An 18,032-nucleotide genomic window follows, 5' to 3' on the forward strand; every position below is an offset into this window, starting at 1 on the left:
ACCAGAGTTACAGAATTGGAACACAAAATTGATTATATGGAGAGAAATAAGAGAAAAAATAATTTAGTGTTTTTTGGTGTAGAAGAGAAAGGGAAAACCGAAGGCGAATTAGTTGATCACTTAAAAGAAACTATTTTTGATATGGGTATACCCATTGAAAGTCAAGAAATAGCTAATGTATACAGAATTGGCCTGCACTCAAATAAAAACCGACCGGTAGTGGTGACCTTTATATCAACGTGGAAAAAACATCTTGTGCAAAGAAATAAATCCAGCCTTCCACAAGGCATTTATGTTAAGGAAGACTATCCCAAAGAGGTACTCGAGGCACGTAAGAAACTTCAACCAAAATTAGAGGAAGAAAAGAATAAAGGGAATTTAGCATATATAAAATATGATAAGCTAGTAGTGAAAAAATCAAAAGATAGTAATCGTGAGAAACGGAAGCGGGAAAAAACAGAATCGCCAGTAGTTACAAACCATACCAAAAAGCAGTTAACTGACCACAACCTAAACACACCCAACGAATCTCCTGTCAATAAAATGAAGGGAACCTTAAAGCCAAACATTATGAATTATGTAACACGAGGAAGATCATCATCGATGACTGAGTTGGCAAAAAACTAAATACTACCCCGGACAAGCGGAACCTGAAAAAGAAAGATCTCACAACACTGTCAAATAAAACCATAATAAACTGCACCCCAAGCCGGTTGGTCACCGTGGGGGAAGAAGACCACTACCCTCCATCCAATAAAACTAAAAGAGAACAAAACCTAAAAATTTGTACATACAATGTAAGATCACTATCGACAGCGGAAAGAATTTTAGAATTGAACAATGCTATAGAAAAAATAAATTGGGACATTATAGGGCTCGCAGAAGTTAGAAGGATGGGATGCACAATAGAGGAACACAAAGATTATATCTTCTGCTACATAGGCGAGACTATTGGACTTCATGGCGTTGGTTTCCTTATAAAGAGAACACTTAAAGCCAACATTGTGAGCTTCACTGGTATATCAGAAAGAGTTGCCCTACTGAAGCTAAACTTCGAGGAGGTACGGGTTTCCCTAATTCAAGTTTATTCTCCAACTGAGAGCTCAAGCGAAGAAGAAATCACAAAATTTTATAATGACTTAACAAAAGCACAAGAGCTAGCAGACAAAAAATTACTAATTATTGGAGACTTTAATGCGAAAATAGGACTTCCAAAGCCTCACGAAAATATAATAATGGGCAAATATGGATACGGGAAGCGGAACTCTAGAGGCGAACGTCTAATACAATATGCACACGAGCACAAACTGTCAGTGATGAATACATATTTCAAGAAAAAAGACTCTCGAAAGTGGACATGGGTTTCACCAGACCAAAAAACAAAGAACGAAATTGACTTTATACTGAGCCAAAATCCAAAATCAGTGATAAATCTAGAGGTACTTAACAGAATTAATTTCCCATCGGACCACAGGATGATACGGTGCTCATTGAAAATTAAATTACCAAAAGTCAGTCGAAGAACATTCAAAGGTGTAACCAACACGTTGAAGTCCACTAGCGATAAAAAGAACTACAAACAAAATTTGATAGAGAACTCAACAACACTTTACAAATCTATGGAAAATATTGAAAATGTACAAATTCTCAGTGACAAACTAGAAGAAACAATTAAAAAAAGCTTGAAACTAGATGAAAAATTAGGAATAACCAACAAAAAGCACAAAATTATTAGTGAGCAAACATTGAATTTAATTTCTAAGCGAACTAAACTGTTGAACACAAAAAGTAAATCCAAAGAAATGAGGGAAGAATTAAAGGAGTTATTCAAAAAAACTAATAGAGCAATCCGAAAAGATTATGATAATTATAGAAGAACAGTCATAGAAAGAAACATACTAACATACCGAAGTTCGAAAAGAGCCTATAAAGAATTGGTAATTCATAAAAACTGGATACAGTGCTTAAATGACGGAAAAGGAGAAACTAGAACTAGGGAAGACATAATAAAATGTGCAACTGCCTTCTACTCAAACCTTTACAAAAAACTACCGCAAGAAACAGACGGAAAAATTAATTCTAAGAGCAAAGAGACTATTGAAACAATTGTGGACCCAATAAACGAAAGAGAGATATTAGGACATATAAAGAAATTAAAATCTGAAAAGAGCCCAGGACCAGACAAACTCGCAAATGAAGCCGTAAAAATAGGAGCGCCTATTCTAGTTGGATATCTAGCAAAACTTTTTAACTTAGTACTGGAAAAAGAACACGTACCAACACAATGGTGCAAATCAAATATAACATTACTGTACAAGAAAGGGAATCCACTAGACATAGGCAACTATAGGCCCATCAGTCTACTATCTACAATTTACAAACTCTTTTCATCAATCCTTCTGAGTAGAATAGCACCAGAAATAGATAAAAACCAATCATTAGAACAGGCAGGTTTTCGACCACAATATTCTACAATAGACCACATACATACTATAGAACAGATAATTGAAAAATTTAAAGAGTTTAACAAACCACTTTATATTGCATTTGTGGACTACTCCAAAGCATTTGACAGTATTACACACTCATCTATCTGGAATGCTTTAAGAAGTAATAACATAAGTGGAAAATATATAAACATTATAAAGAAAATTTACTCCATGAGTGTAAGTAGAGTGAAACTAGAAAGGCAAGGAGAAGAGTTCACGATTGAAAGAGGCGTTAGACAAGGAGACCCGCTTTCTCCCAAGCTATTCATAGCTGTTCTGGAGGACATCTTCAAAAACCTTGATTGGAAAAATAAGGGAATATGGGTGCTACACAAAAGGCTAACACATTTGAGGTTTGCGGACGACATAGCTATTTTTGGCGAGACCGCCAACGATCTGGAGAAAATGCTACAGAGTTTAGATTCAGAAAGTCAAAAAGTTGGTCTGCACATGAATACTACCAAAACTAAAATCATGACAAACAGTCACAAGAAAACAATCAAAATAGAACAAAAGTCAGTAGAGTATGTGGACAGCTATGTGTACTTGGGTAAACTGGTCTCCTTTGAAGCGAACACTAACGAAAAAGAAGTGGACAGAAGAATAAACATAACATGGAAGAAATACTGGGCACAAAAAGAAATTCTAAAAGGAAATTATAACCTAAAAATGAAAAAGATGATAATGGATTCCTGCATCCTCCCAAGCCTAACTTATGCAAGCCAAACATGGGTATTCACCGAAAAAGTCAAAAATAAAATCCTGTCTGTCGGCGGTACCGACTTTTAGCTGTCAATACTTTGCTCACTGAGCATTACGTCATCTCCCCACTGTCGTCGTTGGACTATAAAATCAGACACGCTGTGCGTAGCGAGGCATTATTCGTCCGGTTGTTGCCGAGGACACTTCTCAGTAGGAATAGTCTGTCGTACTGTAGGTTTTAGAGTAGTGGTTACCTAAAGTGGTACTGTTGGTTAAACGAGTTGTTATTGTGGTGGTTAGGTTAGATGGTTGGTTTGGGACCGGTGTAAGGGGTGGAGGAGCCGGTCTAGGTAGGTTAGGTTAGGTTTACCTAGTTACGCTGGTAGTTGTGACATGCAGTAAACGGAAGTATTGTTCTTAACACGTCTGAAGATCGCCTAGTGATCGAAGCAGACCCTAAGGATCTTCGCCTGCCTTCATCAATTCTTAAACAATCCTCGGCTCGATCCGACATCAGAAGTGGGATGAACCGTGGAGCCTCTTCAGCTCCACCTAACCACATCGAAGAAAATAGCTGGCTTGTTGCAAGGTCGAGCCAAAACTCTTGGAGATACGTGAATCAATTACCAAAGCTTGGAATATCTGGAAACGAGTGGTTAATGGTGACAAAGACAAGGACATCTGATTCAAGTCCAGGAGGTGAAAGCTACAGGTAATCTGCACTTTTTCAAAATCTTAATATTGCCGCTTTGTGTGTGTGACGTAAGTTGAGGACAGGGGCCTCCTTACTTTTGTGTTTTGTGACGTTTGTGTGTGTGACGTAAGTTGAGGACAGGGGCCTCCTTACTTCTGTGTTTTGTGACGTTTGTGTGTGTGACGTAAGTTGAGGACAGGGGCCTCCTTACTTCTGTGTTTTGTAAGTTGAGGACAGGGGCCTCCTTACTTTTGTGTTTTGTGTCGTAAGTTGAGGACAGGGGCCTCCTTACTTTTGTGTTTTGTGACGTAAGTTGAGGACAGGGGCCTCCTTACTTTTGTGTTTTGTGACGTAAGTTGAGGACAGGGGCCTCCTTACTTTCACTATTAGTCGTGTCCAACGAGGATGAGGGCTTCCGTGCGTAATCTGTTTCGTACAACGGTACTGTGTTCTTTTTTTTTTCTTTGGCAGGTCGAGGGCGACCTGTGGTCAGAATGGCCATGTCGGCGCTGATTTACGAAGGCGAGCACGAACGCGCACGAGCAATATCGGACAATCCATGAATCAGGGACGGTGGGGACGGACCGGTCACCAGCTAGCTCCCGAGGACGGTCGCGCGTCAGAATGGCCGTGACGCGACGATGTTAAAAGAGTTTTACTGTCATAGACACCGCACAGTTACAGTTAACCACATACCCTTAACAACAACCAAAAAAAAAAAAAAAAAAAAAATTTTGTTTTTAAGTTCAGTTAGATGCCAAGAAATTAATTACTCAGTTAGACGCCACCGAGTTTCTTGCTGGTTCTTCTCGCTAGGTTGTGGCATTCCGAACCAGTGGTAAATTCGTTTTGAATAATGATTGATTAAGAGTTGCAATAACAATTGCGCTCTAATCATATGAACTGTAGTTTAGAATCGGTTCAACTAACTTTCGCGTCGCGACATGTCAGTAGATGAGTTCTTGTAATTAGGTTTTGGTTCTTCTCGCAGTGTTAGCCTATTTTTTAGACAGATGATCAGTTGAAAGTGATTTCTTAACCTAGGTTGGTTGTGTCAACTTCCTAAGTGTTGAGATGTGATGAATTAGCCAAGCCAAAGAGCCCTAGAAAAAGCCGTGATGGTCAGAATCATAACCAATAGCATTGTACGTTAATTATTGTAATGTTTCTGGTTTACGGAGGTTTACTGACTGAGGGGACGCTGATGTCCGGTCCACTAGTGTTGAGTGGTTGAGGGGACATTGATGTCCAGGTTTAGAATGAGAAAGATGTTCATTGACAGTTAACTGCTAGTCAGGATAGACGAGCGGTATAGTGACTTTGTGGTTATGGTTTTGTCCTCACATGCTTTGTGACATTTAGCGTACGAGGACGTACGCAGGTCAGAATGGCCGTGTCGGCGGTACCGACTTTTAGCTGTCAATACTTTGCTCACTGAGCATTACGTCATCTCCCCACTGTCGTCGTTGGACTATAAAATCAGACACGCTGTGCGTAGCGAGGCATTATTCGTCCGGTTGTTGCCGAGGACACTTCTCAGTAGGAATAGTCTGTCGTACTGTAGGTTTTAGAGTAGTGGTTACCTAAAGTGGTACTGTTGGTTAAACGAGTTGTTATTGTGGTGGTTAGGTTAGATGGTTGGTTTGGGACCGGTGTAAGGGGTGGAGGAGCCGGTCTAGGTAGGTTAGGTTAGGTTTACCTAGTTACGCTGGTAGTTGTGACATGCAGTAAACGGAAGTATTGTTCTTAACACGTCTGAAGATCGCCTAGTGATCGAAGCAGACCCTAAGGATCTTCGCCTGCCTTCATCAATTCTTAAACAATCCTCGGCTCGATCCGACATGTCCTGTCAACACGCCATGGAAAGAAGCATATTGAAGCTGAGAAGAATACAAAAAACTAGAAACATAGACATCCGCAAGAAAACTCAGATAATAGATGCTCTTCAGTATGCCCTGGAACAAAAGTGGAAATGGGCAGGACATATATCAAGGTATAAGGACAAAAGGTGGACTTATTTAACAACAAAATGGCAGGGCCCTACAGGCAAAAGGAGTGTAGGAAGGCAGAGGAAAAAGTGGGAAGACGAAATTATAGGTGTCGCAGGAAGAAAATGGATGGAAACCGCAATCGACAGAGAGGCCTGGAAAAGGATGGGGGAGGCTTTTACCCGCAGGGGGCCGCACGCCAAGATTGTTAAAATATTGTAAAAATAAAAAATGTAATAGGTGCTAATTAGTGTGTGGAAAATAAAGCTTTAATAATAATAATAATATTATATATATATATATATATATATATATGTAGTACCTAGATGTATCCTTTAGGTCTTCCTCTCCCTTTCTTTTCTTTTTAATTTAGTAAGGTGTATATTTATTCTGCATGGTAGTATTTTATTTGTATATATGTTACAGTCATAGTGATTAAATAGCTATTATACATAATGACTGGTCATTATGTATAATATCAAAATTGACTAGACAATGTAATAAATTAATCACTTTATCCGGATATTATTCATAATAGCGGTTCAAAGTTAGCCAAAGTAATAAATACGGTCTAACTTTGAACCTAACCTAACCTAACCTAACCTAACCTTTTTTTTTTTTTTTTTTTTTTTTTTATCGTGGGGAAATCCTCATGGATACCACCGCGCCCGGGGAGGCACGGAGGTTATGTCGGACTTTTACCGACTAAAACCCCACGGCGTTCCACGCATCGCCTGATGGTCAGGTTACGGGGCCAAACACGTTCGCGCAACCTGGCCAGCGGCGCCTACTAAGGACTCTCCTCGGGGGACCAATATAGTCCCTACCCACCGTCTGAGGCACACTAGGAACACAATAGTGCGCCTCCCGACTCGGGGACTGGTTTCTTTTCGGGCGATAGACTCCCCGTGTCCATCGCCCGAGAGCCCCTCTCAAGGGGGTAGGCGGCGGTCGTGGGCGACTCGCCTACGCCCAACCCTCCTACGACGGATGGCATGAGAGCTCAAATCATCTTCTTTCATGCGCTCCGCCGCCTCCTTCTGCGACATTACCTCCTCGCAGAAGGACTCTACCGCTTTCCAAGACCTATCGCTGTTCGCCATGGCTCTGACTACGGCTGGCAGGGAGAGGTCTTGCCCCACTGCTGTCACGAGCGTCTCTCGCGACTCATCCCATGCTGGGCACTCTGCCAAAGTGTGCTGCGCCGTATCCATGGCACTGCCACACTCATGGCACTCCTCAGTAGGCTCTCTACCAGCGATCCTGCACAGGTACCTTCCGAAGCAGCCGTGCCCCGAAAGGACCTGCACAAGATGAAAGGTGAGTACTCCATGCCCTCTCTCCACCCACCGTTGTAGAACGGGCTGGATCGCCGCCACTGTCATATGACCTGCGCTGGGTGATTCGAGCCTTGCCGACCATTGGTGGAGGAGCTCGACCTGCGCATTTCGCCGCCACCCAGCGATTTCAGTGTAGGTAGGGTACTCGCCCCTCAATCGGGCATCCACCCTTCGCTGGTGCATGTCTGCCAGCATCTCCGCATCCAGGTCCCATGGAGGAGTCCCTGCCAAAGCACAGGCTGCCTCACAGGAAATGGTGCGGTAACCTCTGATGACTCTGACCGCCATGACTCGCTGCGGCTTTCGCAGCAGGGTCCGAATGCAGGAGTTCAGAGCATCCGCCCAGATAGGTGCCCCGTAGAGAGCCATCGACCGCACTACTCCCGTATACAGGCGGCGGCAACTGGTACTTGGCCCACCCACGTTTGGAAGAAGCCGTCCCAGCGCCCCGGCAGCCCCAATTAGTTTGGGGGCCAGGCGCCGGAAATGCTCCTCAAATTTCCATCGACTGTCGAGAACGAGTCCTAGGTACTTCATCGTCGACTCGACAGCGATGGAAACTCCGCCCACTACCAGATATTCGCCCGCTGGAAGTGCTCTCCTTGGCCCATGAAAGCACAGAGCCTCAGACTTATTGAGGGCTACTTGAAGTCCCAGCCGCCGGATACGCGCTACAACTTGGGCCACTCCAGCCGTCGCCAAGACGCGCGCTTCCCTGAAATTGCTGCCTCGAGCTGTCACGAGAGTGTCATCTGCGTAGCACGTCACATCGACACCCCGCATGTTGGTCCCCCGCAGTACCCAATCATAGCCGATGTTCCACAGGAGAGGCCCAAGAACCGAACCCTGTGGAACACCGCACGACACTTCTCGCCGTACCCATTCTCCACCGTGTGCCGGATAGACAATAGCCCGGCCCGAGAGATAGGCCTCCACGATTTGTCTGAGATATGCCGGCATCGCATGGTATCTCAGCGCCTCCCTGATGCTGTTCCAAGGCAAGGTGTTAAAAGCGTTAGCGATGTCAAGAGACACCGCCAAGACTACCTCACCCCGAGAAACTGCGTCATCCGTTAGGGCCTTCACCCGTGCGACTGCGTCAATGGTGGAACGGCCCCGGCGGAAGCCGAACTGATGGTCGCTGAGACCCGGTCCTGTCTCCTCCAGGTGTTGAACAATACAACCTAACCTAACCTAACCTAACCTAACCTAACCTAACCTAACCTAACCTAACCTAACCTAACCCAGTGCCGCCGTTGCCCACAGCAGGAATCGCGCGCGTTTTAAGTGCTCCAACGCCCGCTCCGCAAAGTTTTAATCTTTGGAAAATAGAAAAAGTGGTTTTTTTCTTATCAGATTGTGAAGTGTTATGCATCAAAAGTTGCGCCTCGTTTAGGCCTTCAATTTGGCGGAAAGTGCAAAGAAATAAGTTGAAAATTGGACGGGCAGTGGCCAAAAAACCTAAAAGTTTGAAAATTTTCGAACTAAAACGGCGTGCGCCGCAAAAACCAGATCGACGACATACCTTTTTTGTTGCTGGAGTCGACGAGCCTCACGGAGCCCTACAAGGCGACACCTTTGCTGGATTTTTCCTGCACCGCTAAGTGGGGGAAATACAGGAAAAACCACCGACCACGTGGCCACGTGGTCCAGGATCGAGACGACTTGGGTTGCTCCGGGAGGCTGCATTTAAAAGAAGAAATCAAGCCCCGCACGGCGACACTTAGATTTTAAAAATCGGTTAAGTATTCGCAGAGTTATTGAAAATTTTAAAAATTTCAAAATTTCAAAATTTTATTTTAAAAAATATAGATCGAGAACCCCTATTTATTTTTATTAGAATCTGTAGATCTCAACTAGTTGTACATACATTTTAAATTTCAAAATTTTCGGCCTAATAGTTTTTTAGATATTAAATTTTTAAAAATTCGGGGTTCTCACGACACTCCCAAAAAACGATGCAATAACTCTGCAATACACCGTAAAAATTAGTTTTTAGCAAGATTAAGCCATACAAAATTGTACCAAAAAATTAGCGACACTGCAAGTATTTTAAAATTGTAATTATCTAAAAAATAAGCGGTTTTTCAACCCCCAAAAATCGGGGGTTGATTTTTAAACTAATCAAATAACATAGTTGGATAGGGCTCTTCAAGACCTATCCAACGAGCCCAAACTCGGGCTGTTTTGACCAAACAGCGACGAAGTTAGAGTTTTGGCCCAAAGTGGCGGCCATATTGGCGGCCATCTTGAAAAATTTTAAACTTCGATAACTTCGTTTAGGAAAGCAGTGCAGGGTCGTGGTTTTTTGTGTGCATATTGTCGTGGCGGGACCTACCGCGTGCATAGGCCTTAGATGACGGTTAGTGTCGTCCCCACAGCATCAAAATTGAGACCGGGAGCACATGTGCCTCGAAAAGACGAGTAAAACGAGCCGTCGCACAGTTTTCTGCGCCCAGTAGTTCCCGAGATATAAACTTTATAAAATCGGTCTAGACATAGGCTGAAACTTAGACCGCCATCTTGAAAATATTCAAGTGGCGATATCTCGGGAACTACTGATCGCAGCGAGCTGCGGTTTCCACCCTTGACCAGCTCGTGGCGAGGCCCACATTTCGGACCTGGTGGGGCGACTCTACCTTGAGTCGAGGTAGAGCCGTGGTAGAGTCGCGGACTTTAGTCTAGTTAAGACTAGTTAATTAGAATAATAAATAAAATAAGTTACTTTACTTCTAGCTAGCACGCTTTTGACAATTGGGCAGCCTATACACTGCCCAATTTACTTTGTTAAATTCATTTTATTTTATTTTCGTTTTTAGTTATAAGTTTTGACTTTTGGGCCTTATACACCCAACAATATTCTTGTAAAATAATTATTAGATACTTGGTTGCGACTATTAAATATTTAATTATTAATTTTATACATTTATATACATTGACTGGGGTACCTTTACACTACCCCGTTGACGTTGTACTAGCGGATATTATACCAGTTGTAAAGATGTTGGGAATACGCACCCCGACCAAGAACGCGTCAATGACAAAATCACCCGAAAGGAACCCGCCGAAGCCACTGGAGGAGGCTGGATCTTCTTCGCAATCCAGTATAAGGAAAAGCGTAGGCGAATGGGAAGCGAGACTGGAAGACAAACAAAAGTCCATCTCTTCGCTCAAGAAAACAGCTAATGAGCCGACACAGAAAACCAGCCCACCCGCCCAAAAAAGGCCAATCGCTTTCAAGATTGACAACCCTCCGGGCCCCAAAAACATCGTACGGAACCCAAGAGTGGTCGAGGCTAGAACATGCCTCGTGAAAGTTAAGAACGCCATGGCTCTTTCTAAAAACATAAAAAAAGAAATAAAAGAAGAAGTTACAAACCAAGTGGACAGACTTTACCGTCTGGTCAAAGAGGCAGAAGCGGACCACGAGACAACCCCACCCATTAGTGCGGCTAAGCCAACTATAGAGGCAAATGACCCAGTGACTCCTCCTTCATCGTTCTCCCGCTCTGAGCGGGAGAGGGAGGTGGGGAGAGTCATTGAGTCTGAAACTGCAGCTCTTAAGAAGATGTTGGAAGAGCATAGCAAGAAACTTGCCGAAAATACCGAAAAAATGGACAGGCTGAAAGAGGCACTGCGGACTAGCCAAGAAAATACGGAGAAGATCTCATATGCTAGTGCAGTGGCAAGACAGTCTACAAAATCACCACCTAGGCAAACAGCCCTCCACTCTATAGCCGTAACTACGGAGGACGAAGGAATAACGGGTGAAAAAGTACTTGATAAAATAAGGGAAGCAGTTGACGCTAAAGAAGAATGGATCAGAGTTGATAGGGTGAGAAAGGCGAAGAATAGGAAGATCATAATGAGTTTTGAAAAGAAGGAAGACAGAGACAAGGTAAAGGAAAGACTGAGGGTGAAGGGAACCGATCTCACCGTCGAGGAGGTGAAAAATAGGGACCCGCTTCTGGTCCTCAAGGGAGTCCTAACTGTAAACACTGATGAGGACATAACAAAAGCCTTGAGGAACCAGAATAGGGAACTCTTTGGAAACCTCAACGACGGGGACGACCGGATCTCAGTCAAGTACAGAAAAAGAACCCGCAATCCGCACATGGCCGATGTGGTACTGAGCGCCTCGCCTGCCATCTGGAGACGGATCACGGTAAAGGGCAATGTCCACATAGATCTCCAGAGGGTCAGAGCGGAGGACCAGTCTCCACTGATCCAGTGCTCGAGATGCCTGGGCTACGGCCACAGTAAGAAATTTTGTAAGGAAACTGAGGATGGGTGCAGCCACTGTGGAGGACCGCACCTTAAGACCAAGTGTGCGGAGTGGGCCGCGGCCACCCCGCCCTCGTGCAGGAACTGCTTGAGAGCGAAGCTCGATAATAGAGAGCACAACGCTTTCAGCAGCGACTGCCCGATTAGGCGGAGATGGGACGAACTGGCCCGCTCCACAGTGGCGTATTGCTAAGGTTGCGCATGTGGATACGGTGGCACTTCATCTCCTCCAGGCGAATCTTCAGAGAAAGAAATTGGCGTTCACAGAGCTGCTACTCGAGTCGGGGAAATGCGGAGCGCACATAGCGCTAGTACAGGAGCCATATGTTGGTAGAGAAGGCAGGGTCTCGGGTCGGAGCGGGATCAGGGTCTACCAGAACGTTGACAACGGGGAGGGTACGGTTAAGGCTGCAGTAATTGTTTTCAATGCGGACCTCCACGTCATACAGTACCCAAAACTCACCACGAACAACATCGCGGTGGTGGGGATCCGAACCAGCGCCTGGGAGATAGCCCTGGTATCGCTCTACTTCGAGCCTGACCTAGAGATGGACCTCTACCTGGCGCACCTCCGCAGAATCCGGCTTGAGTTAGGAGCACAAAAATGGATAGTCGCGGGTGACTGCAATGCCAAAAAAGGGATGTTTTCTTTAAATATTGTAAAGATATATGCATAGAAGTAAATAAGCGAAACAGTAACCTGATTGGGAACAGAGCGGACTAATGTAGACACAGTGTTTCTTGTATATTATTGAATATAGTAACCAACATGTGTAAAAATTAGATCCGCTCTGTCCCCAATATCGTATTGTTAATTATTCATCATAAAATAGTATATATAAATAATAGTATATATAAATAGATGTAAATAGATATAAGAATGTAATTAGATTTGTGTAATAAAGAAATAAAATAAAAATAAAAGAAAAGAAAACACCCCCGAAAGTAGAAAGATGGATAGGAAGGGAACCCACCCATCGAGTGAAAGAAGACGCATGAAAGAAAGATCTAGTATGAAGAATGAAAGTACGAGCAGAATGTTAGCGAGAACTGGAATGAAAGAGTAGCCAAAAACAGAAAAGCAGTCACAGTCTCTGATAACGTCAGAGGTCAATGTATTAATATTAAAATGATGAAACAGTGGGTTTAAATAAAAAGAGCAAATCAGTATAATCGCCCAAATTTATTATATCACTTCACTAAACACACTAATCAAATCACTCATTGCTTTATTACTATTGTTACTTTGTTACTATTTATATAATTTACACTTGTTTACACAAATGGACATAGTTTCAGCTTACAATGCGTACGATAGAACAATAATCCTAAAAATGAGCTCGCATAGCTTTATATGGCGTTATCCCCACCGAAGGGATTCGGCAGTGGTGGCGGAGTTGCGTTCGGCTGTCAATGGCGCTGATTGGCTGTCATGGCGGCAGTAGGCTATGATTGGCCGTCTTGGCGGTTATCGGCTGTAACAGGCGGTGATTGGCCAGCTTGGCTTGACTCGGATAGTCTGGTTGGCGTTGGCGCGTTGCGATTGGCTGAGGCGGCGTGGCGTTACATTCGGCCGTCCTGAAACAATGAATTGCTCCCGCAATGGGAAAATGCTTGGTTAGCTTTCTGGTAGACAATAGCTCAACAAGGTCTTCGGTTTCAAGTTATTTATCGGAACAGTTAGCACTGTTGGATATAAGAGCCGTAGGCGCTGTGATATGGCTTTAAAGAGTCTGCTCAGGCATGTACAAGCTTCGTAGCCTCGAAACCCCTTAACACTTCGAGTTCTCTTAATGCCTACCAGCTTGGTTACGAAAATGAACCTGAGTAAATGCTATCAGTGTTTACTTCTATCGCAATGCTTGTGGGAACTTGCCACTAAATAACTAAATTCCTTCGTTATAATTAAATGAAATATTAATTTTGTCACCTATCGCTTGCTATCCTTTACCGAGCATTTGCCTTGTTACGCATAACCATCCCGAGTTCGCTAATTTTACATTAATAGTAACATGGCATCGTGACCTAGGTAAATACCAAATTATGGATATCACATTCATTGAGAGTATTGTCAGTAGTCCAAATAATATCAGTTAACAGTTTGTCCAATCATTTTATTCGCAGTTTCGCTAGGACCTGTGGCACAACGTGTTTAACATGGTCTGGTTAGTGCTTGGATTGGCTTGACTAGGCACTTGACTCGTGGTAGTATCATGGAGGTCAAAACATACCTAACTATTAATCAGTCGACACTCGGAAACTCTAAAACGTCTACTAGTAAAAGCATTCTTATGCTCACTTTATAAGTTTACTAGGATGTCTAAATAAGGCAAATTATGTATATTATTCTAGGAAACTGATCGTTTTCGGCTAATAACAAATTTTGCAAAAGCATCTGTAATAATCAAATTGTACCTACACTACTGATGAGCGATATCCTTTCGCTGTCTTACAAAATGTGGTCAGTATGAACTCTACAAAATTCTAATCCAATGCCATTGGTCTGTGATCTAAACTGCAATCTTATCTACTTTAAAACCAAGACGAAACAAAAGAACATTATTTAATTTATAAATTATTATCGTTTTCAGTTGTACTGTTTTTCCACGTTTTACTTTAGAGACATTTTTGAAAGAAAAACCGTCAACAGACTGGCTTGTAGAAAGGAAAATAGCTTGTAAATAGCTTCTCGTGAAGCTGTGAATGCTATTACTCTGACTTGAAAAGGAATCTCACTTAAATCCTTGCAGGGAGATCTCTCAACGAGCAACGAGATGAAAGTACTCCTATCGAAAGTAAAACTTGGCTTTCGAAAGTAAAAATTGGCTACCGAAAGTAAAACTTGGCTATTGAAAGTAAAACTTGGCTACCGAAAGTAAAACTTGGCTACCGAAAGTAAAACTTGGCTACCGAAAGTAAAACTTGGCTACCGAAAGTAAAACTTGGCTACCGAAAGTAAAACTTGGCTACCGAAAGTAAAACTTGGCTACCGAAAGTAAAACTTGGCTACCGAAAGTAAAACTTGGCTACCGAAAGTAAGACTTGGCTACCGAAAGTAAGACTTGGCTACCGAAAGTAAAACTTGGCTGCAGAAAGTAAGACCTGGCTGCAGAAAGTAAGACCTGGCTGCAGAAAGTAAGACCTGGCTGCAGAAAGTAAGACCTGGCTGCAGAAAGTAAGACCTGGCTGCAGAAAGTAAGACCTGGCTGCAGAAAGTAAGACTTGGCTGCAGAAAGTAAGACTTGGCTGCAGAAAGTAAGACTTGGCTGCAGAAAGTAAGACTTGGCTGCAGAAAGTAAGACTTGGCTGCAGAAAGTAAGACTTGGCTACTGTCTTCACTTCGGCATCTATGTAATTCCGAAAACAGTTCACGATTGAATTTAGGTAATACAGGATCATCAGTCAAATAACAGTTTTCTATTCCATTCCTATTCCCTACTATGTAAGCTACATAACCAGGCAGGCATACTAACACCAACTGAACTCAAGATATTATGTAAAACGTCAGTCTAGTCGGCTTAGTGAAAATTCTTACGGTACGTCCGGTCCACCTGACTAAAAATGAACGGCACAAAGCTAAATCATGGTTATAATTAAAAGTGCCACTTGAACTTTCTACTTACATTATGATTGGACCGACAATCTTAAGGTAGAATGATGAAATTGACTCGATTGAAAGCTTGTTGGCAAAAGTACGTAACATACATGCTGCCTACAAGCACTACTTTTTTTTCTAAAATGACAAAAGCGTTATCAAAATCATAAGGATATCTAACTGGTAATAGTTATTATTACGTTTCCTCCAAGTGCCCAATTCTGCCTACATTACACTACCTATTTGTATTTACTCATACGCTGTGCCACTGGCTTGTATATTATACGAGACAGTTCCAAAGCCGTGAGTAAGATCTACTTACTATGCTCTCAATCATTCAAAGAATGTGATTTAAACTACAAGTTACAACACGTACAGACTTCATAAACACTAACTTTTAGTAAAAATAAAAGAACAGTCATACCATACAGCATAAACGCTTAACAGCGCTTATGTCACCCCAAATAGGCAACAATGCGGCGGCTTATAGATACCCATTGGCTGCAACCCTGCATCGTTAGCGCGCCACGATGTGGTGCCTCGCAGTGACGCGCTCGGCATCAGGCACACAGCACACAGCAAAGCATCAGTGGTGACCATCGTAGGCGATGACGTTTGCACTTCACGAACTCACCAAAAATTCCGAGAAAAGAAAGATAAACACAATATTATTGTTTGACTACAAGTAGCTCCCAGTCGATTTATAAAGTACGTCTGCCCCAATTATGAAGATCTATATTCATATTACATAACAATCATATGTAAGCTTGGCCCATATTAATTATCTATAAAACATAGTTGGCGCCACTCAAATCATAACATCATATTAGAAGGCGTCATTGATTGGCTGAAGTTGTTCAACATCTGATCGATAAACGTACTGTATATAAAATTCTTATAGTTTTTAGTTGATGAATTGTAGCATAATAAAGGATAATATTTGTAATCAATATATAAGATGAAAACATCTTTATTACTTAGATGATTTGTGAAACGAGCTTGATGATTTGTATATTAGTCACTAAGTTTATTCATTGTACAATTTGGATTGGCCGATAACGATAAGATAAAAAGGGGAGTGGCTAATAAACGTGGAGAGGTTACCTGTAAGAGTGGTTTTAAAACGACGACATTCGGAAATATACTAACGTAAGAGGAACAACATTTATTTGACACAAATGTAAAAGTTAATAAATTTAAATATGAAATAAAAGTATAATAATTTATCATAAAGATTGTGTTTGTGATTTCGTCAGACCTTACCCAAAAGGTCAGAAGTGGGATATCAAGAAAATATAATATTTTCTTGTCACGCTCACGACTCAGAGAAACAAGTGGAAATATACAGAGGAACGAGAAAGAAGTGGAGGTCTAGTAGACCACAGACATTTTGGAGCACAAGGCCAATATTTGGGCCTCAATATATCAAAGTACCTAGTCATGGCATCAAAGGATTTCTGGATAAACGGGTAGGATCTTTCCATGATTTTATCTTTATTGATAGCTATTAATGGTAATTTTTTTTTTATTTTTATTTGTGTGGGTTTTCGTTTTGTTTGTTCTACATTTAGTTATCATTTTGTTAAAAAGCTTTGCTCCGAGTTGGAATGGAAATTATATAACGTTATGATACCTAGAATTACCCACATGTTTATAATTCATCTTGTATATTGGTTATACAAATGCGATCGACCTTCAAATTGTGGTTTAAATAACATTGAGGTATTTAGAAGGCTTATTTTACAATGAAAAATGAAAAATGTTTATTTACAAAATACAGTCTTGTACAATTTTCCTGTTTCTGGTGGTACCCGCACTAGGTTATCCTGTATCGTGGGTACAATGGAATAGATAGTGAACATAGTGTTAAACAATATAAAAAGTGTGGTTTACTTAATGATGGGCGTTATTGTTACTTTTAAATAGTTTTCAGGATGTATCTACTATGTCCTGCCGGGGTTTTATTTCTCATTAAATGATTTCACAGGTGAATATCTCACGGAACGTGGTATTTCAAGCTTCACACTTGTAATCGTGTGCCGAATTAGTTTGGTTAAGAGTTACGATAGGGATTTATTTTCACATACCTAGTGGTTTTGTTTTACGGAAGGTGAATTTCTGGATTTAGGTTCAATCGTTTGCTGCATTCATTGTATAGATAGATGTTTTCCTTTTTCTAGCACACAGTGACGCGATATTATCACACAGCACTCATTGGGCATCTTGAATGTTGTTTTGTGAAATTATTATTTTTTGTAAACCGCTTTGGGATAAGGTAGAAAAAGTTACATGAAATAGCTTTTCGTTTTACGCCTGCCAGTGAAATAATCCGCCTCTACTTGTAATGGTTACTGAGTGATTGGGGATATAAAATGTTAATTGATAAAAATGAAGGTGATCCGTTGTAATAAAGTAATAGTGACCAGGGTTAATAAATTGAGCATTTTGAGAAATATAAATCCTAAAATGGGTGTAAAAGTAGGTTTATCTTATCTGGTTATTCTTTAACTAAATTTAAAATTATGGTAGGTAGGTAGTCAGATAGTTTTAAATACGGGGTGCATAAATAAGTGTTTTTTTTTACAAAAGTGAGGAGAAATGTTTTCATTTATCTATTTTTACCACTTGAAACGCGTAATGTTTGAGTTTCAAACATAACTTTGCTGATAACAGCTCACCATGAACAACCCATGGCCGGCCCACTACTGAGCAACAAGTGTCTCCTCACAGAATGAGAAGGGTTTAGGCCGTAGTCTACCACGCTAGATAACAGCTAATTTACTTTTAATACTGGCACAATAATTTGAGTACTACGAGTAGCAGGTAGGTATAGTATATGGGCAGCGGGGTTTTTTTTTTTTGTTTACCTGTATTCACGCAATTAACTGTGTACTGCCGCATTTAAATGCAATATGATTTTGTTTTTATTGGATTAACATC

At 41.7% G+C, this 18,032-nt stretch overlaps 2 protein-coding genes across 2 annotated transcripts in view; one reads left to right on the forward strand and one right to left on the reverse strand.

The window, feature by feature from the left end:
* Window positions 1-18,032, forward strand: part of LOC123879874 (protein AF-10-like) — a 182,595-nt gene that overhangs the window by 107,778 nt on the left and 56,785 nt on the right. The window lies entirely within an intron of this gene.
* On the reverse strand, window positions 6,483-7,304 carry LOC123879887. Its single transcript, XM_045927773.1, has one exon. It carries the CDS (start codon window positions 7,256-7,258, stop codon window positions 6,806-6,808), a length of 453 nt encoding a protein of 150 aa, XP_045783729.1. The 5' UTR covers window positions 7,259-7,304; the 3' UTR covers window positions 6,483-6,805.

The sequence above is a fragment of the Maniola jurtina genome, chromosome W (genome assembly GCF_905333055.1).
Source record: "Maniola jurtina chromosome W, ilManJurt1.1, whole genome shotgun sequence".
In the NCBI taxonomy this organism is placed as follows: Eukaryota; Metazoa; Arthropoda; class Insecta; order Lepidoptera; family Nymphalidae; genus Maniola; species Maniola jurtina.